The sequence below is a fragment of the Balaenoptera acutorostrata genome, chromosome 7 (assembly GCF_949987535.1).
Source record: "Balaenoptera acutorostrata chromosome 7, mBalAcu1.1, whole genome shotgun sequence".
In the NCBI taxonomy this organism is placed as follows: domain Eukaryota; kingdom Metazoa; phylum Chordata; class Mammalia; order Artiodactyla; family Balaenopteridae; genus Balaenoptera; species Balaenoptera acutorostrata.
The window spans coordinates 73,741,902-73,769,432 of NC_080070.1; the positions used below are offsets into that span (position 1 = coordinate 73,741,902).

Below are 27,531 nucleotides of genomic sequence, written 5' to 3' on the forward strand. Positions count from 1 at the left end.
AACATTTTTTTTAATTAAAAAAAAAATTGAAGGGCTCATGCGATTAGATTATCTTAGCCAACCCCCTCCAGTTCCCCCTGACAGTGCCTGAAATCTTCCCTTTGATTTACTCAAAGTCAACTGAAACATCTTTTTGCCATACCACAGGAGTATATATTATATGCACAGATTTCATCCACACTCAGAGGAGACTGTATTATACAAAAGCAAAAGTTATTGGGGGTCATTCTGAGATTTCTGCCTACCATACTATCTAATTGAAATGGAATAAAGTAAACTTAAATAGAATACATTCATTCCATATTCATTCATTCTTTCAATAGCATGTACTGAGCATCTACTATGTACCAAGCTAGGTGCTAGATTTGAAAGTATTAATTCTGGCAATTTATTTTTTCGAAAAAATTTTAAAGAGTAGGATTATCTGGAAATATGGGTTCCTGTTCTCCAAACTTACTTTTCCATTCCCCATTTTGCTGTCTGGAACTGTAATATATATGGTCCTATGTGAGCATAATTGAGTAATTCTACAACTAAGTTTACTAGTAGAAAAACCAAATGAATGAAAAGAATGATACCATTTAGAATACTTTGCCTGCTTACCTAAGAGAGCTTTTGAATCATGAAGAGGGCTGATGGGCTGGTGAGGAATTAATAGTTATTGATATTGCCTATGTTTCAAGTGCTGGGCGGGTGCATTTTACACATATTATTTCACTGAAACTAACCAACATGACTGTTCCTGTATCAGAAGTGGGAAGCTGAGGCAAAGATATACAAATGTATAACACTGCAAATGTTTGAATATGTCCTCTATTATCTTCTGAGTTTCTTCTAAACAGATGTATGTCTTCCATCTATTAAGCTTTATAAAAATGTGTTTATTTTATAACAATTATCTTTCTCTATGTCAAATTTTATTTATCTGTGTATGTGCCCCTTATATGTAATTTCTCTGGAAGCAGCAACTATATCTTATTCATCCACGTATTTCCCTAGTTATTGTTAGAGTGTGTGCCCAGTAAATACTGGTTGAATTTGAGTAGTGCAGAGTACTGTAATGGGATCATCATTGCTTAGCATGAGTCTGTCCTGCTCTTGTTCCATCCCACTTGGCCAATTTTGCGTGAGCATCGATGAGAGAATAGATCCCATGTGTTTAATGCATTATTGAAAACAGCAGTAAAAGCTAGTGATTGGTAAATCAAATCGCAGTTGGGGTTTGGCAAAAACAATTTTGTTGAGGGGTGGGAAGGAATGGTCCTATGATATCCAAAAGCATTTTCTAGGGATTTTTATCTCCTCACTGGTTTTATATTTGTGTATTTTAAGGGAAATTTAATTCACATGTTTCTGGATCATTTACACTTAACACACCAAAGCAATGATTTGTAAAAGCCATTTGGTGTCTGGGAACTCTTTTTAAAGTTCCTTTTGAACTGGAAATCATGTCTGAAAAAATGGGCAGTCTTAATATCTATTGGGTTGGCTGAATAGTGGGAAATGCTTTGGGGTCTCACCCCAACTCTGTAGTTAACTATTTGCCTTGATAATTGACCTTTCTGAGTCTTAGTTTCCTCAACCTTAAAACGAAAGGATTGGAGTATTTAATCTTAAAATTCATTTCTAAATCTTAAGTTCTATGATTAAACTCTTGTATTCAAAAATATAAAAACTGAATACCTGCTATGTGCCAGGTTCTGTTCAATGTACTGTGTTTATATTTTATTGAGGTGGCTTTTTATGATTAGGTACTTATTTCAAACCTGTGAGGTAGAATAAATAATCTGTAGTTATATTTACAGGTGAGAAAACTGAGGTTCATGTATTTGAAGTATAAGATTTATATATAAAACTGTGGCACATAGTAGGCATTTAGTAAATAAACTGTTGATTTGTAGATAGATGGATCATGGATGGACAGATGGATGGGTGGAGGAATGGTCAAAATGCCAGTCAACCTTTCTTGCCATTTTATTCTCAGGAATTCCTGAAGATAAATATTTTTTAATTTCATTTTTCCAAAATACTGGCACTGAAGTATTCTCTTGTCTCAGATTTTGTTTAGGATACAAACCAACTATTCATTTGTTTTCAAAAGGTGCTGAGAATATAAAGTTACTTCCTGGAGCATCACTGAGTGGGAACAGTAAAAGGATTTTTACTGTACTTGAAAGTGCCTTCTTTAAAACATATGCAGTATTTATAGGGCTGCTTGGCATAAGCCAACTGAAAGATTTAATGATAATAATCTCCTTAGTTCTTCTAAAATTGATTTCCAGTTTCAATGAACTTGAAAAGAGTCCTAGGACATCAAATAAATAAAGATCTTAACGTGAAATGAATCTTCAAAATATGTTCATAAATTTACATTTTAAACATGACCAGAAAATATATACCTTCCCCATTATTAAGGTGATGCTTTAATGAAAAATTTTCATTTGCATGAAATAAACCTTTTTTGGCTACAGATGAAAGGATTTTATGGTAGCGACAATGGTTTTGTGAGTTAAATGATCCCAACATCATCAGGAACGAATCACAAGTGCCTACCATATGAATTACAGCATCATAATTCTTAAAAAGGTATTTCTGTGGAGACCATTCTTCCCATCTGCAACAATCAGCTTCTGCTTTGAAGTCCTGCTAGGGAGCCTCACAATACATGAGCCAGCCACATGCCACCCAACCTTCTCTCTCAACTTGAGTTTGACTGCATTTTCCTAAAGAACAACATGGTAACTTAATGACTAAGGGGTTTAGAGAGGAAAATGACTACAATTTTTGTAATTACACTTTACCGTATGTTCATTCTTCCGTTGATCTTTCCTGGACATAACTACGGAAATTTTGCCAGTGGATGTGCAAAACTAAATGGCAAATTAAAACGGGACAAAAGTGTCTGACTCCATTGATCCCTACTATATTGAATTTGCAATGAAGCCTTCACAGATATTTTAGGACCAAATGAAACTAACCTGTTAAAAAGTGAGTAAAACTGTTATTGAGGCTTTTTAACCATATCAGAGTTACAAAAATTGCATAAATCAGTAACGTATTAGGTGTCAGTATTTCTCAAGAGACTGTCACTGCTGCTGACTCACTCCACTACCTCTGCTAAATGGCACTGTGGGGTGGGGGATTGCCTCTATCATTCTTGCTTTGTTTACTTGAAGCTTTCCTAGGCAGACATAGGAAATAATAGTGAAGAAGCACTTGTAGTGAATGGGAGACTGATATCAGAAACGTTAGGAGATTTACCAGTAGAAGTGAAATGATTTCTAATCAGTCATTTTGTGTCACTATTTCTTTATTAATCAAGTGAATCATGACCCAGGTACCTACCTTTCTTGGGAGTTGGCTGCTGATTCTGGAGTGTGATTTTTATAGGAGGGCAAAATAGCAGTGGTTAACTACACTCTAAGTTGGAGAGGAGTCCCTCTTCAACCTACAGCAGAAGTCCCTCAGTGTTGGCCTCCCTAGAGAGTTCTGATACACTACATGTTTCCAATTTCATAATAAAAACAGACTTTCTAAGAGTATCTCATTTCTCTGAGCTTCTATAAGAATGTTTCAGTTATCCACAACAGGCATTGCTGAACGCACATGAATGAAGTTTATAAAGTTTAGGAACTTCATTCCCATCTTGCCATCATGTGCTTTAACTATTTATGTTCTATCTCATACTCTGGTAAAAAAGAAAAGTTAGCAGTAAAAAAAAGCAAGCCTCTTTTCATCCTATAATAATACGTAATAACACTAGAATCAGATAAGTGCTTCAACCATACAGGAGGATATTATTTGCAACCTTATATATAAAGCTGAAAACTAGTAATAATTTAATATCTAAAAACAGAGAATTAGTTGGTATATTAATACATTTAAAATGATATTGCAGAGTATATGAAACATGTTTTCCACTATATTTGTATTTGTAAATGTAAATTTAAAAATTACAATATGATCCTGTTTTATTTTAAAAATACACAAAAACTACAAGCATGAAATACCACAAAAGTGGGATTTCTGGTTCGTAGGACTGGATTTATAATTATATAAATTATAATTATTTTATTAATATTATTTATTTAAAATATATATAATGTATAACAACATATATCATATTTGTTATATATTACATAATTTTATTTGCCTTTTTTTTTCTATTTTCTATTTCCACATTTTCCACAATGAACATGTATTAATTTTTGTTTTGAAAATAGTTGTTTTCAAATGGAAATTAAAATAAAGTTAGGGTTGTTTCCTTGCACTACCAATATTCTGGGAACTTTGTGGGAAACATTAGGGAGAAGCATTATGAGACATGCCATTCTGAAGGGTGAATCCTTTTGTGTTTTATGGCTTAGTTATTAAATATATATCTAAAGGTTAATCTTTGAGGCTTCCTAGAGCAACTTTTCATTTCAAACAATTTCTCCAAACTTAATAAAAATGCTGACACTATATGACTTCTTTAGCAGAAATAAACCCTCATAGAATTTCGGGAAATCACAGTGAAATTGGTCATTTGAAGCACTACCATATTTACTGCTTATTTAATATTCTTTTCAGAAGCAACAAAATTAAGTTTGCTTCCAGTGAATCAGAGGATTTCTAGCTGAAGATGCCCTTGCAGTTCTCTTCCTCAGTGGTGTCTCAGTCTTGGTAGTTTACCAGTTCAGTGTGTTTGGTCATCAAAAAAAAAAAAAAGATTTGTTACAGTGTACCTTCCTTCTTATGCTTATAATAATGCTGATTTAATTAAATTAACTTAATGCTTTTTGAAACAACCAGGTTATATATAGTATTCTTTAGTGTAGTGGCAGTAGCAGTAGTACAGTAAGTAGTAGTGATAGTATTTTGTTAATGCCTAATTCTAGAAGATTTTCTCAGAAGAGCTTAAGGTGCCAACTTTCACTTTGAAAAATATTTCTTCAGAGTATTCTGTCATAGTCAATGCACATGGTAGGGACAACTTCTGAGGCTGATTTTCACTGAATATGTATCATTTCCAGTCACTAACCTGATCCTGCCCATCTTGCTGCCCCAGGCAACCAGGCTCCTCCCTAAGTACCCCACCCTCTAAAAAAAATTCAGCAACAAAAGGTATACGTGGACCTTAAGAACCCAGTTCCACCCCATTTCATATCTGTAATTGCTTGAGCTCAACATGCACCGTGTTATGCAGACTTGATCGCTTCTTTCCCATCAACCCTCCCACTGCAGACTCTCGAACCTCCTTGAGGAAAACCTTGCTGGCGCTATGCTCTCTGCTATAATTTTTCAGCTGTACAGATTCAGTTTGTTGTGACAAGTAGGATGAGCTTTTGTGCTTTTGTGAAGCTGGAAGTAAAAACTATTAAATGAAACTTGTAATTATGCCCATTAAAATTATGTTACAAAACCTCTCAAATAAACACACATACACGCACGCACGCACGCACACACCACTGAATCTTCTTTTGCTCGTGTCCAGAAAAATAATACCTTGACACTGGTAGCCACACTTAGCTTTTCTAATCCCTCTTATATATGTACAGCAGTAATGGACACAGTAGAACTCAGGTTAATAGAAGTAAAACGTTGTTCTTAAATTCCTTACTTTGATGGGAAGAGAGAGCTTAGGCCTCGTAGAAATTTTATGTCTTTACTTCACTTGAATGTTTTGTGCAAGGATAACTCAGAGTTCAGCTGCCTCAATCTGTGGCTTCCAGAGATCACATGGGTAACATGTGAATGGAAATAAACCCTGTAGGTAAAAGAAAGAGGAATTTGGATAGAGATCAAAGATTAGCTTCATTCCATTCTTTCCTTCCACTTTTTACTATCCCATCTAAATTTGGTATTTTACGGGACTTTTTTTTTTTTTTTATTCCCAAAGGAAAGAGTGAACTTAAATCAGATTTGAGACTTTATCCCTCCCCCCCACCTCCTTTTTTTAACCCATGTGATTTGATCCGCTCAGTAGTAACTTTAGATAATTGAATTCTCAATTGCTAGGAACCTTCAGTATGAAAGGTGTGGCATACAGGCTTGATTTATTATTATCTCTTTTTAAGTTATCACTGTAGCCATGGTTTAGGTTACAGGAAAAGCTGTTCAGAATATTTAACAATATGATTAGCAGAAATATCTGTCTATGAGTATTATGAGTATTTCTTGCTCATTTATCTTCTAGAATGGAATTACTTACTATGTGCTATTAACCCTGACTTAGGCCAAGAACGTTTCTAACTCTGCATTACACATTTTCTGTAAGCTTACCGTTCTTTTTACAGCAGTCGGGTAAGAAGGTGGAGCTTAATGTGTTCAGCCTCATTCCTAAATGGCCTGTGGAAAAGATTCTTATTGGTAACATCATGAGGTCCATAGAAGTGAAAAACACAATAATGCTTAAAAACAGTTTTCACCTAATTTTTAAATCTCTTTTAGAATAGTTTTTGCCAAGTATTTAGAAACATAGGGTAATTAAAGTGAATATTTTGACTTCCATCAAAATAGTAGCTAAGTGGATAGAATCAACATTGAAGTGCTGCAAGGTAATGGGGAAATGAACTCACCTTGTTCATAGTTAACCTCAAGTGCTAGACCAGAGCTGAAATTCTAGACAGCTCTGGTTTATTGAGTAGATATATCTCAAAGCATTCCAAGGATTAAGATGATACTATTTCATTGTTCTAAAATGGAAGCAACTTAGTTTGGTTTTAGGGTCTCATTGCTTGACAATTTTATAGACTTGCATTACTTCTACCAACCTTGTCCTGAAAATTTACTTTCTTTTCAAACAGAAACCCACAATACCTAAGAGAAGAACAAGGTCAGGCTTGAAAGCAGCCTAGATAGGCTTGCAGACCATGCATTTCCACATTCACGATAATTCTTTCAAGTTTTCATGGATATAGAAATATTGTAAATATTTTAAGTATTATATAAATGAGGGAGAATGAAATAGTCTTGTACTTTAGAATGGTTAATACAAGAAGCTAAAAATTTGAATTAATGTAAACACTGAAAAAAGAGTAACAAAACTATAGAGACAAAGAGGATCATTGGTTTGCAGGGATGGGGGGGGCGGAGAGGAGGGATGAATAGGTGCAGCACAGGGAATTTTAGGACCTTGAAACTAATCTGTATGATGCTATAATGGTGGATACATGACTTTATGTGTTTGGCAAAGCCCATAGAACTATACAACACAAAAAGTAAATCCTGGTCCTAGACTTTTGTTAACAATAATGTATCAATACTGGTTCATCAACTGTAACAAATGTACCACACTAATGCAAGATATTATTAATAGGGGAAACCACAGCAAGGGGGTAGGGTAGCATATTGGAACTCTCTGTGCTTTCTGCTTAAATTTTCAATAAACCCAAAACTGCTCTTAAAAAGTCTGTTAATTTTGTTAATGTTTTGGTTTTTTTCCTTCCAGTTTTTTTGAGATATAATTGATATACAAGTATTGTATAAGTTTAAGTATATAGCATAATAAATTGACTTATATAAATCATGAAATGATTATCACAGGAAGTTTAGTGAACATCCATCATCCCATATATGTAGATATAAAATTAAAGAGATAGAAAAAAATATTTTCCTTGCAATGAGAACTTTTAGGATTTACTCTCTTAGCAATTTTCATATATGACACACAGCAGTGTTAATTAGATTTATCATGCTGTACATTACATCCGTAGTACTTATTTATCTTATAACTGGAAGTATGTACCTTTTGACTGCCTTCATGCAATTCCCCCTCCCCCCAAACCCCACCTGTGATAACCACAAGCCTGATATCTTTTTCTTTATATATCTGTTGAGTACATTGGGTCTCATGTGTCTATTAAAGCCAAAAGACTATCTTTAGAATTATGTTTGAATTCCTTTCTCTTTTTTGTGTGCGTATCTATTGTAGATTTTTGGTTTGTGGTTACCATGAGGTTTATATATAGCAATCTAAATATAAATATGATTATTTTAAGTTGCTGACCTCTTAAGTTCAAACACATTTTAACAACCCTGAATTTTAACTCCCCTTCCCACGTTTACTGTTTTTGACATAATATTTTACATCTTTTTGTTTTGTGCATCCCTTAAGTACTTATTGTGGATATAGATGATTTTACTTCTTTGGTCTTTAAACTTTCCTACTAGCGTTATACGTGGCTAATTTACTACCTTTTCTATATATTTGCCTTTACCAATGAAACTTTTCTTTTCATAATTTTCATATTTCTAGTTATGGCCCTTTCTTTTTCACATAGAGAAGTCCTTTTAACATTTCTCGTAAAGCTGGTTTGGTGGTGCTGAACTCTTTTAGCTTCTCCTTGTCTCTAAAACTTTTGATCTCTCCATCAAATCTGAATGAAAGCCTTGCTGGGTAAAGTATTCTTGTTTGTAGGTTTCTCCCTTTTATTACTCCAGGATCAGCAGGTGTGTCTGACTCAGGCTCCTTTCAAATTACTGTTTCTGCCCTGGGTCCTGGAGAGTGTAAGATTTTGTGTGTGCCTTTAAGAGTGGAGTCTAGGGACTTCCCTGGTGGCGCAGTGGATAAGAATCCGCCTGCCAATGCAGGGGACATGGGTTCGAGCCCTGGTCCGGGAAGATCCCACGTGCCGAGGAGCAACTAAGCCCGTGAGCCACAATTACTGAGCACGCAAGCCACAACTACTGAAGCCTGTGCGCCTAGAGCCCATGCTCCGCAACAAGAGAAGCCACCACAATGAGAAGCCCATGCACCGCAACAAAGAGTAGCCCCCGCTCACCACAACTAGAGAAAGCCCACGCACAGCAACGAAGACCCAATGCAGCCTAAAATTAATTAATTAATTAATTAATTAATTAATAAAAAAGAGTGGAGTCTATTTCCCACAGCCCTCTGGCTCTCCCCAAAGTAAGCCCCTCAGAGCCAAACTTTCTGGGATCTTGGCTTCCCAGTGCAGGACCCCCAGGCTGGAGAGCTCGATGTGGGGCTTGGACCCCTCGCTCCTTGGGGAGAACCTCTGTAATTGTAATTATCCTCCTGTCTGTGGGTGCCCACCTAGGAATATGGGTCTTGACTATACTGCATCTTTGCCCTTCCTACCCATCTCATTGTGGTTCCTTCTTTATATCTTTAGTTGTAGATCTTTTCTGATATCCTTCTAGTCTTTCTCCTCAATAGGTGCTCTGTAAATAGTTGTAATTCTGTGTGCCCATGGGAGAAGGTGAGCTCAGGGTCTTCCTACTCTGCAATCTTGGCCACTTGTTTTCAACAAGTCAATTCAGGAACTTGTGGGCCGCTGAGCATCTGAGGATCTGGGAGCCCAGTCCAGATGTGTTATGCTGTAGCAACACATCTGTTAACTGCTTTAAAAATATAATTGTTTTAAAAATTAAATGTTTATGTCCTGCATGTTCTTAAAGCCTATTTAAAAAATGAAATGCCATATTGAACACATGGTTATTTTTTTTTAATTAATTAATTTATTTATTTATTTATTTTTGGCTGTGTTGGGTCTTCGTTTCTGTGCGAGGGCTTTCTCTAGTTGCGGCGAGCGGGGGCCACTCTTCATCGTGGTGCGTGGGCCTCTCACTGTCGCGGCCTCTCTTGTTGCAGAGCACAAGCTCCAGATGCGCAGGCTCAGTAGTTGTGGCTCATGGGCCTAGTTGCTCCGCGGCATGTGGGATCTTCCCAGACCAGGGCTCGAACCCGTGTCCCCTGCATTGGCAGGCAGATTCTCAACCACTGCGCCACCAGGGAAGCCTGAACACACGGTTTTATATATTTTCATTTATCCTTCTTTTTTCAGTAGTGCCTGAAATTGAGCAGGTTGATGAAATGTTAAAATTTTTTAAATATTAATTGAGAGACATTTACATTTGGCAATATGAGTGACTGCATATCCTGAAATACTCCTACATGAAAATATCAAGACTACTCTTTTAAATTTATGGATGACTTCCAAAAAGATGAAGAAAAGTGAGCAAATACTATAGCTGTTGGCCACCCTGGGCTATCCCAAAGTGTTCAGTTGGAGAAAGCTTGAACATTAATAGACTACTGCATACTAGAAAGGGGAGTCAAAGCTTTGGGTCTATGAAGGGAAGGGTTTTGACTGGAGACCAGAATAAAAAAGGGAATGTCAAAGGGCCAACTCTAAAGAAAAGGATAAATAGGAGAAAAGGAAATACTGCTGAATAAAACAACAAATTGATCTTAGCTATGGCTATCAGTAGAGAGAATTTCACAGGGAATGGAAAGGGGAAAAAAAAAACTATATTTTTTTTCTATGTCAATTTGTAATCAAGTTTTGGGGTCCATATTTATATTATCTATGCATTAAAAAAAAAAAAAACAGCCCTTGAGTCTAAGAATTTAAAATTGATCTTGGTTGGTAATGTTTCAGCCATCCAGCAGAAGCAAACAAAATCACACTCAACTTAAGTTTCAAAGATAAGTATCACATTCAACTCAGGCTTCCAAGCTTTCTCACATATAAAGTTCTGATTAATATGAGCTCAAAAAAATTCAAAAAACAAAGGAGAATTAAGACATCATGAGGCTGAATCATCAGAAACAAAAAATAGTAAAACTAAGCCATAAAGACTTCAAATAGCAGATACAGAAAATAAAATAATGTCTAAAGAAATAAAAGAAAGAAATAAAAACATGAACCAAAAGTAAGAAAATATAAAAATGACTAGGAAGTTACGAAGTATAACCAAATAGAACATCTAGAATTGAACAATGTAATCACTGAAATGAAAATATCTGTAGAAGTATAAATAGCGGAATAGATACATCTGGAGAGAGAAAGTCTGGAAGATAGATCTGAAACAAAAGTACACATAATGCAGGACAGAAAGAAAATATGAAAGAAAACTTCAGAGATGTTGAGGATACAGTAACAATGACTACATCTAATTGGAGTTCCAACATATGATAATAAAGGTAATAAATAACTTTACTGAATAAATTTGAACACAAAAGATAGAAATTTCTAGAAAAATATAACTTAGGAAGATATTGAAAACACAAATAGTCCTCTAATCTCTAAAGAAATTCTCAATAGATAAAAATCTTCCTCAAAGAAAACACAAGAGTCAAATGGTTTTACAGATGATTTCTACCCAACATTCTAGGGTCAAATAATAGAAAAAAGAGGGTCTGACCATAATAAAATTCAACATGGTCAATAAAAGAATGGAAATTTATAGATTAACCCCTTTCATAAACATAGGTGAAAAAAACTTCTAAACAAAGCATTAGTCAAACAAATCCAGCTTTGTATCAAAAAGATAATATATCACAACCAAACTTATTTTATTTCATAAATTCAATGATGGCTAAATATTTGAAATATTAATGTAACTCACAACAGTATGAAATTATAGGAGAAAACCCATCTCATCTGGTATAGTAAAATAATTAAATTCAACATCTGTTTATAATAAAAACTCTAATTTGGAGTAGAAATAGAAAGGTTCCTCCTTATACTGAATGAAACCACAGTAAGATGCTATCATTCATCCACCCAGTTGGCAAATCATACCAAATAGTGGCAAGGATGTGACTAAACTGGAATTCCAATATATACTGCTTCTCAGAGTGGGGATTGATAATAGTCCTTTGGAAATGATCTGGTATTATTTAGCAGGTTTTAAGTCATGACAATTTCACTCTGCTCTTGCACATGTACACCAGAAGACTGGTATAAGAATGTTCATGGGGCATTTTTTTTTTTTGGCCGCACTACACGGCTTGTGGAATCTTAGTTCCCCTGACCAGGGATGGAACCCCCGGGCTCACGGCAGTGAAAGCGCAGAGTCCTAACCACTGGACCTCAAGGGAAGTCCCATAGGGGCATTTTTTGTAATAACACAAAACCTAAATATTTGTCAACAGGAGAATGGGTAAATAAATTCTTCTATACTCGTTAAATGGCCTACTAGACAGCATAGAACTGTAGCTACATGTATCAACAGAGATGAGCTAACAAAATGTGTGAAAAGAGCAAAGTGCAGAAGTATAAAACCATTTTTGTAAAGTTCCAAAATAAGCAAATTAACAATGGAAAGCAAAGGAGTTATAAACATAAACTCAGGATCCTGATTTCCCATAGTGAAGAGGAATTATGTTATTAGAGAGAAGCATACAGGGGGCTTCAAAAGTATTTTCCTTAAATTGGAAGGTGAGTGACCATGTGTTTGTCGTATTATACTTTATAACATAAATAGATATTATTTTTTGCATTTATCAACTATGTCATAGTAAAAGAATGTCTGTAAAATCTAATGTGATAGTTAAGTACTTTGAGGTGATATATAGAAAACTTCCTTTTATAATGAAGGCAGATGATGGAAACAGGAAAGAAATATTAAGCAAACGGAATTGTTTACCTTATTAACAGCCAAACACTATTCAAGTTTTTCATCCAGGTACACACAGAATGTGTTGTGAAAGGCAGTAATGTGCACTGGTGAAGAACCAAAACGACTGTTGCAAATCTTAGTTGTGATACTTCTTAGCTGTGGGATCTTGGGTTTTGGTGCCCTCATTTGTTAAATAGAGATACTAATAGGACCTAATTTATCAAGTTATTGTGAGTTAAACAAGTTAGCACATGGGAAGTGCTGAGAAAGGACATATGCAGAATAAATGCTCAATCAATATTAGATTCTAGTGGTCAGTTAACTTTTAATTTATACTTTGAAATGTTCTGTTTGCATTATGTTAGGCTTTGGTCATTTGACGAAGCAACTGATGACACTGGCTGATGGACATGTGGTGTTGGCTCTAGAAGGAGGACATGATCTTACAGCCATCTGCGATGCATCAGAAGCCTGTGTAAATGCCCTTCTAGGAAATGAGGTAAAAAAATAAAAGTACAAAAGAGTAGGGGTAAAGGACCAGGAATGTATGCATGCATATTTTTTGTCTTTTTTAAAATCACATGAACTCAGAAAACACAATGTAGCTCTTACAATTTTAAGGAAGAAGGCAAGCCTTAGGTAAGAAAAGTTTACATGTTCTCATGTTATACGCTATAACTTTTGCCCAGTTATGGAATCCATATAGTACTCCCCTCAATCAGGTTATTGGCAGACCTCAATAAAGAAGTAAAGATAACCCTTGGGAGGAAATGGTTTGTATATTGATCTGGCTTATGAGCATTGAAACACTGAAAAAGAAATAACTCAAAGAGAAGTTCTCTTAATATTTTCTGTAGGATTATGTCAGTTCAGGGGGGAAAAAAGCTTTTGAAAAATATTTTTTCAGCTTCATTAAGGTATAATTGGCAAATAAAATTATAATGCATATATCTAACATATACAGTTATGATTTGATATGCATATACATTGTGAAATGATTCCCTCCATTGAGTTCATTTAACACATTCATCACCTCACATAGTTACTTTGTTTTTTGATGAAAATACTTAAGTTCCACTCTCTTAGAAAATTTAATTATACAAGACAGTATTATCAGTTATATTCACCGTGTTATACATTACATCCTCAAGCCTTATTCATCGTATAAGTGAAAGTTTAAAAACTTTTACCAACCTTTCCTTATTCCCACCCCCCACCCAGCTCCTGGCAACCCCCATTCTACCCTCTGTTTCTATGAGTTCAACTATTTTGTTTGTTTGTTTTTGGTTCTACATAAGTGATACCATGTAGTTTTGTTTTTTTTTTCTCTGTCTGGCTTATTTCACTTGGCATAATACCTTCCATGTTCATCCATGTTGTCACAAAAGACAGAATTTCATTCTTTTTTTTAAGATTGCAAAATATTCCATTGTGTCTGTGTATGTGGGTGTGTGTGTATTACATTTTCTTTATCCATTCATCTGTGGATGGACACCTACATTGTTTCCAAACCTTGACTGTTGTGAATAGTGCTGCAATAAATTTGGCAGTTCAGATATCTCTTTGAGATAATGAAATAGTGATTTCATTTCCTTTGGATATTTACCCAGAAGTGAGATTCCTGGGTCATATGGTAGTTCTATTTTTAATTTCTTGAGGGACCTCCTACTGTTTTCCACAGTGACTATACTACCAAGAATGCACAAGGGTTCCCTTTTCCCAACATCCTTACCAGCATTTATCTCTTCCCTTTTTGATAATACACGTCCTAACAATATGTGAGGAAGTATCTCATTATGGTTTGATTTGCATTTTCCTGATCATTAATGATGTTGAATACCTTTTCGTATACATGTTGGCCATTTGTATGTCTTCTTTGGAAAAACACATATTCAGGTCCTTTGCCCATTTTGAATTGTGGTATTTGGTTTTGCCTGTTTGTTTGTTTTGCTATTGAGTTGTATGAATTCCTTGTATATTTTGGATACTAACCGCTTATTGGATATGTGGTAAATATTTTTTCCCATTCAATGGGTTGCCTTTTCATTTTATTGATGATTACCATTGCTGTGCAGAAGCTTTTTACTTTGAGGTAGTCCCACTTGTTTATTTTTGCTTTTGTTGTCTTTTCTTTTGTTCTCAAATCCAAATAACCATTGCCAACAGCGATGTCAAGGAACTTACCCCCTATGTTTTCTTCTAAGAGTTTTATGATTTCAAGTCTTACATTTACGTCTTTAATCAATTTTGAATTGATTTTTGTGTATAAGATAGGGATCCAGTTTCATTTTTTGCATATGGCTATGCAGTTTTACCAACACCATGTATTGAAGAGACTATTCTTTCCCCATTGTATATTCCTGGTTCCTTTCCTGAAGGTTAATTAATGGGTTTATTTCTGGGATCTCTCTTCTGCTCTATTAATCTATATGTCTGTTTTTAATGACAATATCATACTGTGTTGATTACTTATAATATAGTTTGAAATCAGGAAATGTGATAACTCCAGCCTTATTCTTCCTTCTCAAGATTGCATTGGCTATTTGGGGTTCTTTTGTGGTTTCATATGAGTTTTAGGATTTTTTTTCTATTGCTGTGAAAAATGCCTTTTGGTAAGTATTGCATTGAATTTATAGCTCACCTTGGGTATTATGGACATTTTAATTATATTAACCTTCCTGTTCCATGAACCTAGGATATCTTTCCATTTATTTGTGTCTTCAATTTCCTTTATCAGTGTCTTAAAGATTTTTGTGTGTAGATCTCTCACTTCCTTGGATAAATTTATTCCTAAGTAGTTTGTTTTTGATGCCATTGTAAATGAGATTTTGTTTTCTTTATTTCTTTTTCAGATAGTTCATTGTTAGTGTACAGAATCACGACTGATTTTTCTGTGTTGATTTTTTTATCCTGCAACTTTGCTGAATTCATTTAGTTTTAACAGCTTTTTGGTGGCATCTTTAGGGTTTTCTATATGTATCATGTCATCTGTAATAGTAACAGTTTTACTTCTTGTTTTCTGATTTGGATGCCTTTTATTTCTTTTTCTTGCCTGATTGCTTTAGATAGTATTTACTTACAGTATTATATTGAGTAACAGTGACAGGAGTGGGTATCCTTATCTTGTTTCTAATCTTAGAGGAAAAGTTTTCAGCTTTTCAACATTGAGTATGATGTTAGCTGTGAGTTTCTCATATACGGGACTTATTATGTTGAGGTACCTTCCTTCTATACCAAATTTATTGAGAGTTTTTTTCATGAAAGGATGTTGAATTTTGTCAAATGCTTTGTCTGCGTCTATTAAGATGATTATATAATCTTTATCCTTCATTTTGTTGATGTAGCTTATTGCATTTATTTATTTACAGATGATGAACCACCCTTGCATCCCAGGAATAAACCCCACTTAATCATGGCATATGATCCTTTTAATGTACTGTTGAATTCAGTTTGCTAGTATTTTGTTGAGGATATTTGATCTCTGTTCATCAGGGATATTGGCCTGTAATTTCTCTCCTTGTAGTGTTCTTTAGTGGCTTTGTTATCAAGGAAATGCTGACCTCCAAAAATGAGTTTGGACATCTTACCTCCTCTTCAATTTTTTGGATGAGTTTGAGAAAGATTGGTATTACTTCTTCTTTAATATTTCATGGAATTCACCAGTGAAGCCATCTGATTCTGGACTTTTCTTGGTTGGGAGGTTTTTGATTACTAATTCAATCTCCTTACTAGTAATTTGTTTGTTCAGATTTTCTATTTCTTCGTTATTCAATCTTGATGTGTTTTTTGTTTCTAGAAGTTTATCCATTTCTTCTAAGTTATTTAATTTGTTGGCATATAATTGTTCATAGTAGTTTCTTATGTTCCCTTGTATTTCTGTTATGAATTGTAATGTCTCCTCATTCATTATTAATTGAGGCTTTTCTCATTTTTTCTTAGTCTAGGTAAAAGTTTATCAATTTTGTTTATCTTTTCATAAAACAAGCTTAGTTTTATTGATTTTTTTCTATTGTCTTTTTAATCTCTATTTTATTTATTTCCACTCCGATCTTTGTTGTTTCCTTCTTTCTACTAATTTGGCCTTAGTTTATTCTTCACTTTTTAGTCTCTTGAGGTGTAAAGTTAGGTTGTTTAGTTGAGATCTTTCTTTTTTCTTAATGTAAGCATTTATCACTATAAACTGCTCTCTTAGAATGGCTTTTACTGCATGCCATACATTTTGGTATTTTGTGTTTCCATTCTCATGTGTCTCAAGATTTATTTCTTTTGATTTCTTCTTTGACATATTGATTGTTCAGTAGCATGTTGTTAAATTACTATCTATTTGTGAATTTTCCAGTGTTTTCTTGTAATTGATTTCTAGTTTCATGCTATTGTGGTCAGAAAAAATAATTGGGATGATTTCAGTCTTTTAAAATTTGCTAAGACTGGTTTTGTGGCCTAATGTATTATCTCTCCAGGAGAATGTTCCATGTGTGCTTAAGAAGAATGTATATTCTGCTGCTGTTGGATGGAATGATCTGTATATATGTCTGTTAGGTCTATGCCATCTAATGTAGTTTAAGTCCAGTGTTTCCTTATTGATTTTCTATCTAAGCTATCCGTTGTGTTATATCCTCTTGGTGAATTGATCCCTTTATCATTTTATAATGATCTTCTTTGTCATGTATTACAGTTTGGGGGTTAAAGTTTATTTTTTCTGATATAAGTATACCTGCCCTGCTTTTTGTTTCCATTGGCATGGCATATATTTTCCATCCCTTCACTTTTCAGCTTGTGTGTCCTTAAACCTGAAGTGATTCTGTTGTAGACAGCATGTAGTTCTGCCTTGTTTTTTTAATCATTCAGCAACTCTATATCTTTTGACTGGAGAATTTAGTCCATCAAATTTAAAGAAGTTATTGATATGTATGGGCTTACTGTTGCCATCTTGTTGTTTCCTGGCTGTTTCATAGTTCTGTTTTTCCTCTCTTGCTGTCTTCCATTTGTGAATTGATGATTTTGTGTAGTGGTATGTTTTGATTCCCTTCTCTTTATCTTTTGCGTATCTACTATAGGTTTTTGCTTTGTGGTTACCATTAGGCTTACATAAAACTTCTTATAGTTTTAATAGTGTATAATATTTTAAGCCAATAACATCTTAATTTTTAATGCTTAGAAAAGCTCTACATTTTTATACTTTCCTCCCACAATTTATGTTTTTGATGTCAAAATACACATTTTTTATATTGTGTAATCATTAAAAATTATTGTAGTTATGGATTATTTTTAATACTTCAGTCTTTTAACCTTTACACTAGAGTTATAAGTGATTTACCCACCACCATTACAATATGAGTATTCTGAATTTAATTATAAAAATATATATACATGTATGTATATATATACATGTATGTATATACATACATGTATGTGTGTGTGTGTGTATATATGTATATATAATATATATATACTTTACCAGTGAGTTTTATATACTTTCCTGTTTTCATGTTACTAGTTAGCATCCTTTAGTTCAGCTTGAAGAACTCCCTTTAACATTTTGTAAAGCAAATCTGCTGGTGATGAACCCTTTAGCTTTTGTTTGTCTTCAAAACTTTATCTCTCCTTGAATTCTTAAGGACAGCTTTGCTGGGTGAAGTATTCTTGGTTGGCAGTTTTTTCTAACTACACTTTGAATATATTATCCCATTCGCTTATGGTCTGCAAGTTTTCTGTTGAAAAATCCACTCATAATCTTAATGAGACTCCCCTATATGTAACAAGTTGCTTTTCTCTTGCTGCTTTTGAGATTCTCTCTTTGTCTTTAACTTTGACAATTTAATTATAATATACCTTGGTGTGTGTCTCTTTAGATCCATCTTGTTTGGTATTCTTTGGGCTTCCTGGATCTGGATGTCTGTTTCTTTCCCCAGGTTAGGATAGTTTTTAGCCACTATTAATTCAAATACACTTTCTGCCCCTGTCTCTCTCTTTTCCTTCTGGGACACCTAAAATGTGTATGGTGGTCTGCTTAATGGTGTTCATTAAGTCCTTTAAGCTATCTTCATTGTTTTTCATTCTTTTTTCTTTTGCTGCTTTGATTTGATGAGTTTCACTGCCTTGTCTGAGTCCCCTGATCTTTTCTTTTATTTGATCTAGTCTGCTGTTAAACTCCTTTATTGAATTTTTCAGTTCACTTATTGTATTCTAAAGTTCTGTGATTTCTGCTTGGTATTTTTTAATATTTTCTTTCTCTTTGTTGAAATTCTCACTTTGTTCATGCATTGCTCCCTGACCTTGGTGACCATATTTAGGACTGTTATTTTGAATACTCTGTGGGGTAAATCACTTACCTCCATTTCACTAAGGTTAGTTTCTGGAGATTTATCTTCTTTTGTTTGGAATATATTCCCCTGTTTCTTCACTTTCCTTGACTTTCTTTGTTGGTTTCTGCACATTATAAAAACACCCACCTCTCCCAGTCTTGATAGACTGGTCTCATTAGGAGATGGACTTTGTCTATCAGCCCAGCCCAAGCTCCTGGTTACCTCTCAAACCTTTGTGATTGTCCAAGCCACAGTCTTTGTTGTTAGTGGCTCCCAGTAGTTGAGGGTGTGCCCAGACCTATTAGTGTCCATAAGGCAAGAATCACAGTCAGCACCTAGAAGTAGGCTTATTAGAAGCTGGGTGGAAAGTATGCAGTCAAACCCCTTCCAACGAGAAACTGTGAGATGGGAATTTTTGCCTTTCCTTCTACACTGAGCTCGGGTGTGTTGACATGAGGGGTACTCCTGTGCCCATTTAAAACTTACTGCTTTGTTTGCTACAGTCCTGTGGGACTAATAAACACATGCTCTATTAGCTCTCAGAGCTAGGTGTTTTGGGGTCCCATCCTTCAGGTCGCAACCATAAAACTTGTGGTGCTAGATATGTGGACAAGCTCCTTCCATGGAGACACTTGGTGACTTGGTTTTATTGTTGGAGGGAACCAGAAGAAGAAGGCAGGAGAAGTGCCCACCAGCTATTGAACGCTCTGGGGAGAATCACAGTCAGCATCTTGATGTGAACTAATTAGAAGCCAGACCCCTCAGGCAGCAGCTTATAAAGTATGTAGTCAAATCCCTTGCAGAGAAAGACTGGGAGATGAGCATTTTTGCCTGCTCCCTCTGCACTGATCCTTGGGAGGATAGCTATAGTATTGGTAGTAAGTGCTCACATACTTAAGAACTTCTTCTTTGTTTGCTATGGTCCTATGGGACTCAAGAAACCAAGCCCTGTTGGCTTTCAGAGCTAAGTGTTTTGGGAGCCCATTCTTCTGGTGGGAGCCTTAAAAGTTGGGGTGCTAGATGTATAGTCCAAACCCTTCACTCCTCAGGGAGAAGCTGGGAAATGAGTGTTCATGGCAAACGTGTATCTAAGAATTTCCCACCCATTTTGATATGGGTATTTTCTCATTTGCTCAATGTGTAGTAGTCACTCAGCTAGTTTCTTTCAAGGGAATTGCACTGTTTGTAGCTATACATTCAGTGCATCCATGGGAGGAAGAAAATTCAAGAGCCTCCTGTGTCACCATCTTGGTCTGGAGTCTTAAAAATATTTATAAACTCTTCTTTTCAGTCACCATTTGTAAATTCTTTAGGCTGAGAGATACATACTATTTCCATCTTACAGATGGTGATAGTGAGTCTCAAAGAGGTTTGAGAAATCCATTCAAAGTCATGCAGCCAGAATGCAATAGATCTAAGACCTGAACTTGAATTTACATTGCCAAAGGTCATTGTTTTTTCTTTCACATCACATAACTAAATTGCAACATATTTTTCTGACTACTCTGGAGAAGACTTCAGGTCAAATTACCATTAGGTTCACTTCCAGACCATGGAAAGCTTTTGGACAAATTAATTGCAATTCAACAAATATTTCAAAGTTTATATGCATTCATTAATATTATCATATCAGTTCATTTATTTTTATAGTGAATGTACAGAATGTTACAGCTACTTTATATATTTTGCCTTTTTTCACAAACTCAAAATATTACTTTGCTTATAAAATAAACATATACAAAATCATTTAAAAAATCTATAATTCATACTGTTCTTTTAAAGTAACTCATGTTTTCACCTGTAGTATTTATGAAGGGGAAAAAGTATATTTTCTTCTGCACACTGAACACATAAGTTTTATTGTCATCATTGTCTTACAAACCTATGATGCTTCAATATGATTATTGTGCTATATTTATTTAAGTAAATATGTACATTTTTAATTTGAAGGAAAATATGAGACAGAAAACTTGAGCACTGCTCAAGTCTTTAACTCTGTTGTGTAATACTAGACAGCACAGTAACTCAAAGGATGTAACTATCTGGTGATTAATGTTGTTATTAGTGGACTGCTAATTCATATCACACATAGGTCATGGTGTCTAAGATTTTCTAAATATTAGAATATTTCTGAGATTCCTATGAATAAATAACATCAAACAGAATGTTGAGGTTTTATTTTTTGTTTTTTTTGTTTTTCATTGAAATAAGGGAGTGCAAAAAATGAATACTACTTCTACCTTATCAGTTAATGTTGGGCTGTTCTGTTTGCCTACCAGATAACATATTTTGCATATTCACCTATATTCTCAAATTACTTATTTCATTTTAAATATAGAAACATTTTAAGGAAGTAGACTGGTTTTAATATTTGCATGCAGAGGCTTACACCAGATGTGCAGAAAATCACAGTATGTTGTGGATTGTGGCTCTATGGATGATTGACCTGCCCAGAAAGAAATGTTACCCAGTTGCAAAAGCCAACTACTTTTCCAACTATGTGAAAAGAGATTATGGATTTCACTGGCTCTATTTGAACACATTCATTCAAATGAGATTCTATCTCTGTGCTCTTGTAATCTCTGCACTTGGCCCACTCCCTTCTTCCAAGGGAGGATTTCCAATGAAGATGGAATAATTTTTCCTGTGGCCTCTTTCTTTAAAAGATGATTGTATTTCAGGACAGATGTAAGTCAGTTGTATGGAGTTACATGTTTTTCTTAATTTATCTGAATTTACTAAAAAAGCAAAATGGATGTGTTTTGTACCTTCCTTCCCTTGTATGCTCATTTGACTAGGATGTCTTTGATCATTTTATTATATGAGCTATACCTAGAGATCAAAGACACTGTTTTCATAGAACAGTTGCTGACATTAGAGGGATGTCACCTAATTTAAAGTTTGAGACCTATGCCTTTTCTCTATGTTTTTAGAAAGACCAGGCTTGAAATAGAGGAAGGGATAAAAGTACCATTGGCCAATCTTAAACATGCCCACATGTGTGTATAAATGCTAAAAATTCCAGTAAGTGATAAACTAAATGATTTTTTTTGGCTACAATGACTATTGAATCAACTTCAATTATCTGGATGTCTTATAGTAAATTTGATTTAGTTATTATAATACCCTAAATACTACCTGTTCCTTTTCATTGGCTGTCTTCAATTACATAAGCATGATCTAAAATTTGTTCATTAGGAACTAAACAAGAGAGATTTAAGTAATCTATGTCTTTCTTTTTTAATTGAGATATCTTAGGGATATAAGCAAAAATATAGATTTTTCACAAAATACTTTAAGGGTAACAGATGGATTTGGTATATTGAACTTTGAAAGGTAAATTTTGGTGTGTCAGGACTATCAATACACAGAGAAACAAAGCTAAGAGAAAGAATGATTTTCTTAAATGAAAAATGGAAGAAAAATACATATGTGTTGTACATTATAATTCATTTGAAAAAAGGAAATGAAAATGTAATACTTGAAACAACTTATGAAACAAAAAGTTCTTCTCTCTTTCATTGACAATATAATTTATAATCCATGGCCTGGTTTTCTGTATTTTTTTCCAGTTCAAAGGTCATCATGACTGACAGCATCACTACACTGAAGTTTTAAGTTTCATTCCCTTAGAAAAACTAATATATAAGGCATAGTGCTTGTACCTCATCATTGAAAAAAAGTGCATACATGTCGTTTTCATAGTAGTTAGTACGTGGTAGGCTCTAGGTAAGAAAATAAAAAAGGATGTCTTTCAGGACACCAATTATTGCAATTTCAAATCCCATTTTCCCTCCAAACTCCCTTTTCAAGTGATTAATAGGGCAATTATAACTTATTATCTGGGATTTCACTTTTACAAATAACAAAATGTAGTAAAGCTTGAGCTTAAAACATTGGCAGAACATACACTGGCTTCTCAACACTGAACATGCAATTGAACTCAAATTAGGAAGGTCAAGAAGGGCTTTTTTGAGAGACTCTGCACTTTGTCAGATGTATTTATTCATGTGCAGAGGATTTAGAGTTCATAAACATTTTGCCAGTTTTTTGAATGCTATTTCTTTTCCTTGTTGTTCTTGGCCAGGCCATGTCAATACAGCAAAATGCTGCTTCATATGGCTTATTATCAGCAGAATAATATGTATTACATAACCCAAAGGGATTGTAAAATCAGCAGGAACTCTTGGCTCTGCATCTCAATGTAGATACATAGATGGGTACCACAAACTTGATTTTTTTAAAAAAAATTAAGTTATCTGAGTGTTACACCCAAAATAGGCATTTCTTCTTTTTAAATATTTTTTTTTTATCATGAAAGTGATCTAGTTAGCAAAACATCTCTTAACTATTCTTTTAAGAAATATGCACAAGGTCAGTCAAAATAATATACTATTGGATTAAAACTAATTTGAGCATGATACAGGAAATGCCTTGAGGCAACTGATTTTGAAGACATACCAGAAGTCCATTTTTTTCCTTTTTGTTGGCAAAGTTCAGGACTTAGATTTATCAGTCCAATCACTGTATGATGAATATTTTTGAACTTCTTTAATGAAGCACTTAGAAACTCCAGCTTGAGGATTGTAAGAAATTAAAGTGACTATCTAAATGTGAAGAATCAGGTTGCTTGGACTAGCATCAGAGATACCTATGTGAATAGTCACATCGTTTGTTAGTTATAGTAATAGAAACATCTGTGAGGTTCTCAGAGACACTGATTTTGGTAATCTGCATTTGTGCTGGCTGGCAAACAATGTCACAGTTGCTTTAAGGCCACATTTGCCTACTGTTATGCAAAGCCAATTAGCAGCACCCTGGGTTGCTTCCTCTGAAAGAAATTTTCTTAGGAGGTGAGAAAAGCTTAAGCAGTTGGCATTCCTATGGAATTTAAAATAAAAACATTGAAAAACCTAAGATAGGTAAAAGAAAGGAGAGTACATACAGCACAAAGAGCCTTGAGTAGTGAGTTGAGAACATGGCCATTAAAAGACCACCTGTCAAAACAGAATAAATGATTGTTTTAAGCTTGTTAGAGAAAAAAAAAATTGCCATAGACATGGAAGCTGTTGAGATGATACTACAGCCTCTGGTACTGAAGGTTCTGCACTTAACATTTGAGTCTATAGCATGTCTTTTCTTGATCTCCCTCACTCTTACTAAGGTTTGGCTTCTAGGCCTTTCTTCCTTCCCTCCTTTCTCTCTCTCTCTCTCTTTCTTTCACTACTTGCCTTCCTCTCTCTCATTTCTCCTCTTTTTGTAATAACTGCTATCTCCTGTTGACTAGGCTCAGCTGCTTTTATTTGACTTGATTTCAGCAACAGTGGCTACACTTAGTGATTGTGTATGTTTATAATCTTTCCAAGATGACTTTTGCTCTAAAGGTGCTGAAAAATCTCTTGAATTGACTTAAGTGTTGACAACCACCACTGAGGTGAACTGTTGAGATGTTGTTGTATGAGTTGCTCATCAGGGGTTTGTTTGTATTAGATTTTGAATGGATGAGCCATTTTACCATCTTTTTCATCCTTTAGATGATGTATGCCTGACTCCATCGGGGAATTGGTGTGAATCTGGGAAAGCTTACAAGCTCCTAAATAGTTGCAAGTCATAAGTCGAGAAAGGGAGAAGTGACTACAGGGAAAATGTGTGATAATCCAGAATAATGTTTTTCATGGTCTTTTCTTAGACTTTGAAACCTATCCGCACTCTGAAAAAGTGTATGGATGATCTAAAGAGTTAAAATGTTTTGGAAAATATTATTTGAAGATATTCTCTGTTGTATTGATAGATATAGCCTATGAATTTGCATTTCTTAAAAGCTTATGAGAAGTAGAGCCAAAGTGATTGTGGAGTTTTCTGTTTATCTGTTTTAGCAAATGCCAAATAACCTAGAAGTTATCTGGATAACTCAAAACTCCATCATGCAGATCTTCTGTACTGATTGTCTTTAGGCTTTTTAGAAGGTGTTAAAAGGAATTTGGGCTGGGAACCTGGACACTTCATAGGGTTCTGGTTACCAATAAAAGAGAGAAAGCATTTCTTTTCAGTGGTGAAGTAAACATGTTATGATATTCATTTGTCTATTCATTCAGTAGTCTTTTATTGGACATCAATTTTATACCCGTAAGTTCTGATACAAGTGAAAGTAAAAGAAATATAAACAAAGTACTTTGGGAGTGTAATGTAGGACCCATTATTTTTAACTGTAAGGATGGAGGAATATTTTAATAGAGGAAGTAACTTTTAACTTTGATCTTGAATAAAAATGATAATTTGACAAGCTGAAATCAAAGCAAAGAATTTCTCTCTTGTAGTGGAGATACATAGATAAAGACATTAAGACTTCTTGGAATTGTGGATGACTCTTTTTTGGGCTTGTTTGTTTGTGGCAGAGGAGAGGATACTTTGAGTGGAATAAAAGTGAATAATGAGGTTGGATCAGTGGAATGGAATACTGTAAGGAATTAGAATTCCTGTGGACAATACAGAAGACTTGAACAAATGAGTCCCATCCTTTGTGGTAAAATAACAACAAAACAGTGTATGCGTTTTGAATAAGGCAATCTCATGCAAAAAAACAAAAGTTTATTAAGGAAATAATTGTTAGGAACAATTTCCCCCAGATTATCAACAAACAAAATAATAGCCTATTAGTGATATGTTAGAGCTGTCTCTTAATGGCTTGTGAGTGCTAAGTGTGTGTATCTCTGCTCAAATCTGAGTTCAGTGATATCACATTGTTAGCTTGAAGTAGGCTATGGTGGGAGTATTTACACCATGGAAATCAGCAAATGCTACAAATTACAGCTATTTTTTTTGACAGTCAGCTGTTAAACATTTACCACTGTACCACTGCTGCATGATATGAAACAGGTCTTCTTAGCAGAAAAGTCAATATTTCAAACACAGTATAGTAAAAATCTCTTTATATAACAAAAAAATTAAGGAAAAACAGTTTAAAACATGCATATCGGCAGACTGAAATAGAGAAAATAAAAAAGCAAATGAGGGTAAGACAAACAAGAATAAAAGACAGTGAAACATGAGGAGTTACAAAGTATAATTATCAGATTTAAACTTATTTGCAAAACAGGGACAAGGAAACAAGATTTTTTGCATATAGGATGAATTAAGCCTTTTTAATAACAATTGATGTCTAGACTATGGACATTACATTAGGAAACTACACATAAAGCACTGACCGCACATCTCTTAAATGTTATTGAAACTTCAGTTTAACATGCACCTTTTAATATATATAGTATTTTCCTAACTCAACTGTGTGATTTGGAATATTTTCTCATTATATTGCATATTTACACTCTTACCTCAATGTTTAAACAAAATATTGATAGTGTGAATTATCCAACTAATTGTATTCATTATTCTCTTTCTAATAGACCACTGTGCCTCCTTCTTTTTACCTTTAAGTTCATTTTTAATTATTTAGCTAGTTATTGCCATAGATGCTTAAATATGCCATTATGTCCAAACTTCCCATAGTTAAGTATCATGGAAACTGTGGTATACTATTTGGATATGATAGTGGATAGAGGCACTTCCTCATAGTCTTCTTCCTTCCATTCATTGGCCAATATATTGTATAACCTACATTTATCTAAGCTGGGGTAGTTTTGGATACAACTCAACTAATAGAATAATAAGCATGTAATAATCTCAGAGTCTAGCCCCGCTGTCCCTCATATTTTATTAAAGGAATTCCTTCAGTATCTCCTGTGAGCTGAATGGCCATGACTGTACCCTTTGCCTCTTGGTCCTCCTGATAGTCTCATAAGACTTGTTAGGTTTATATCACTTCTCTTGGCCAGAGATGTATCTTTATTGCTGTGTGATATCACCATTGTCTATATGAAGGTAGGTTGCAGGCAGACTCAGTCTGAACAATCGCAATAGTCTGTCAGTATAGTAACTTAATTATCAGTAGAATCTATTCTGCTTTACTTTTTTTTCCCATCTATTTGGTCAAGAATTTTAATGACTCCAAGTGAGTAAAAGGGGTTATTTTGAGAATGACTCATGAATCACAATATGGATAAAATTATATCCAGGTTTACTTAAGCAATCAAATTAAACATATACAACTAATTGCAGGCATCTCTAAGATAATTATTTCAATGAGAGCTGAGTTTTAACCACCAATCCCTCCTCACTAGGGAATCCAGAATAGTTCATCAGCATGGAGAGTCAGGTCTTCACGGCACTCTGCTTCTCTTATCCTCTTGGTCTTGATCATCATATTCTTCCAACGTTCCACAAGATCTTTGATCCTGACAACTGAACCTTTTCTGCATTTTTTTTCTGAGTTGCTTTGCATGTTATAGGGGACTTTCAGTTCCCTTTATAAGTGAATTTGAGGCCTGTATCTAAGAATGTAACTTGTTCTTGCTGCAAAACCTATAATCTCACTTTTTTTCTTAGATGCACCATAATATAGTAGAAAAAGCATGGACTCAAGAACCAGACTTAGTTTCCCTATTCCCTTATGTCATAAAACATATTCTCTTTTTAAACTGCTTTTAATGATAAGATATAATATTCATACAGAAAACTGCATTAGACATGAATGTACAATGCAACGAAATATCACAAATAGAACACATATATAACTATCAACCAGGTCAATAAACAGAATAATGTCAGCACCTCAGTAGATAACATACACACTTTTCCAATCAGTACTTCCTTTCTCTTTTCTGAAAGTAACCAAATTTCTGGTTTCTAACATAAGATTTTAATTTACCTGTTTTTGAGCTTTGTATACATGAAATCATATATATATATACACACATATATATATGATTATATATATATAACTTCTTTTGCTCAACATTGTGAGATTCATCCATAC

General features: G+C 34.5%; 1 protein-coding gene across 1 annotated transcript in view; it reads left to right on the plus strand.

The window, feature by feature from the left end:
* The window catches only part of HDAC9 (histone deacetylase 9), a 572,450-nt gene that overhangs the window by 478,648 nt on the left and 66,271 nt on the right, over positions 1-27,531 (plus strand). The window contains exon 23 of the mRNA XM_057549729.1: positions 12,720-12,853. Within this exon, the coding sequence (XP_057405712.1) occupies positions 12,720-12,853 (134 nt within the window). The remainder of the gene's footprint in view (positions 1-12,719; positions 12,854-27,531) is intronic.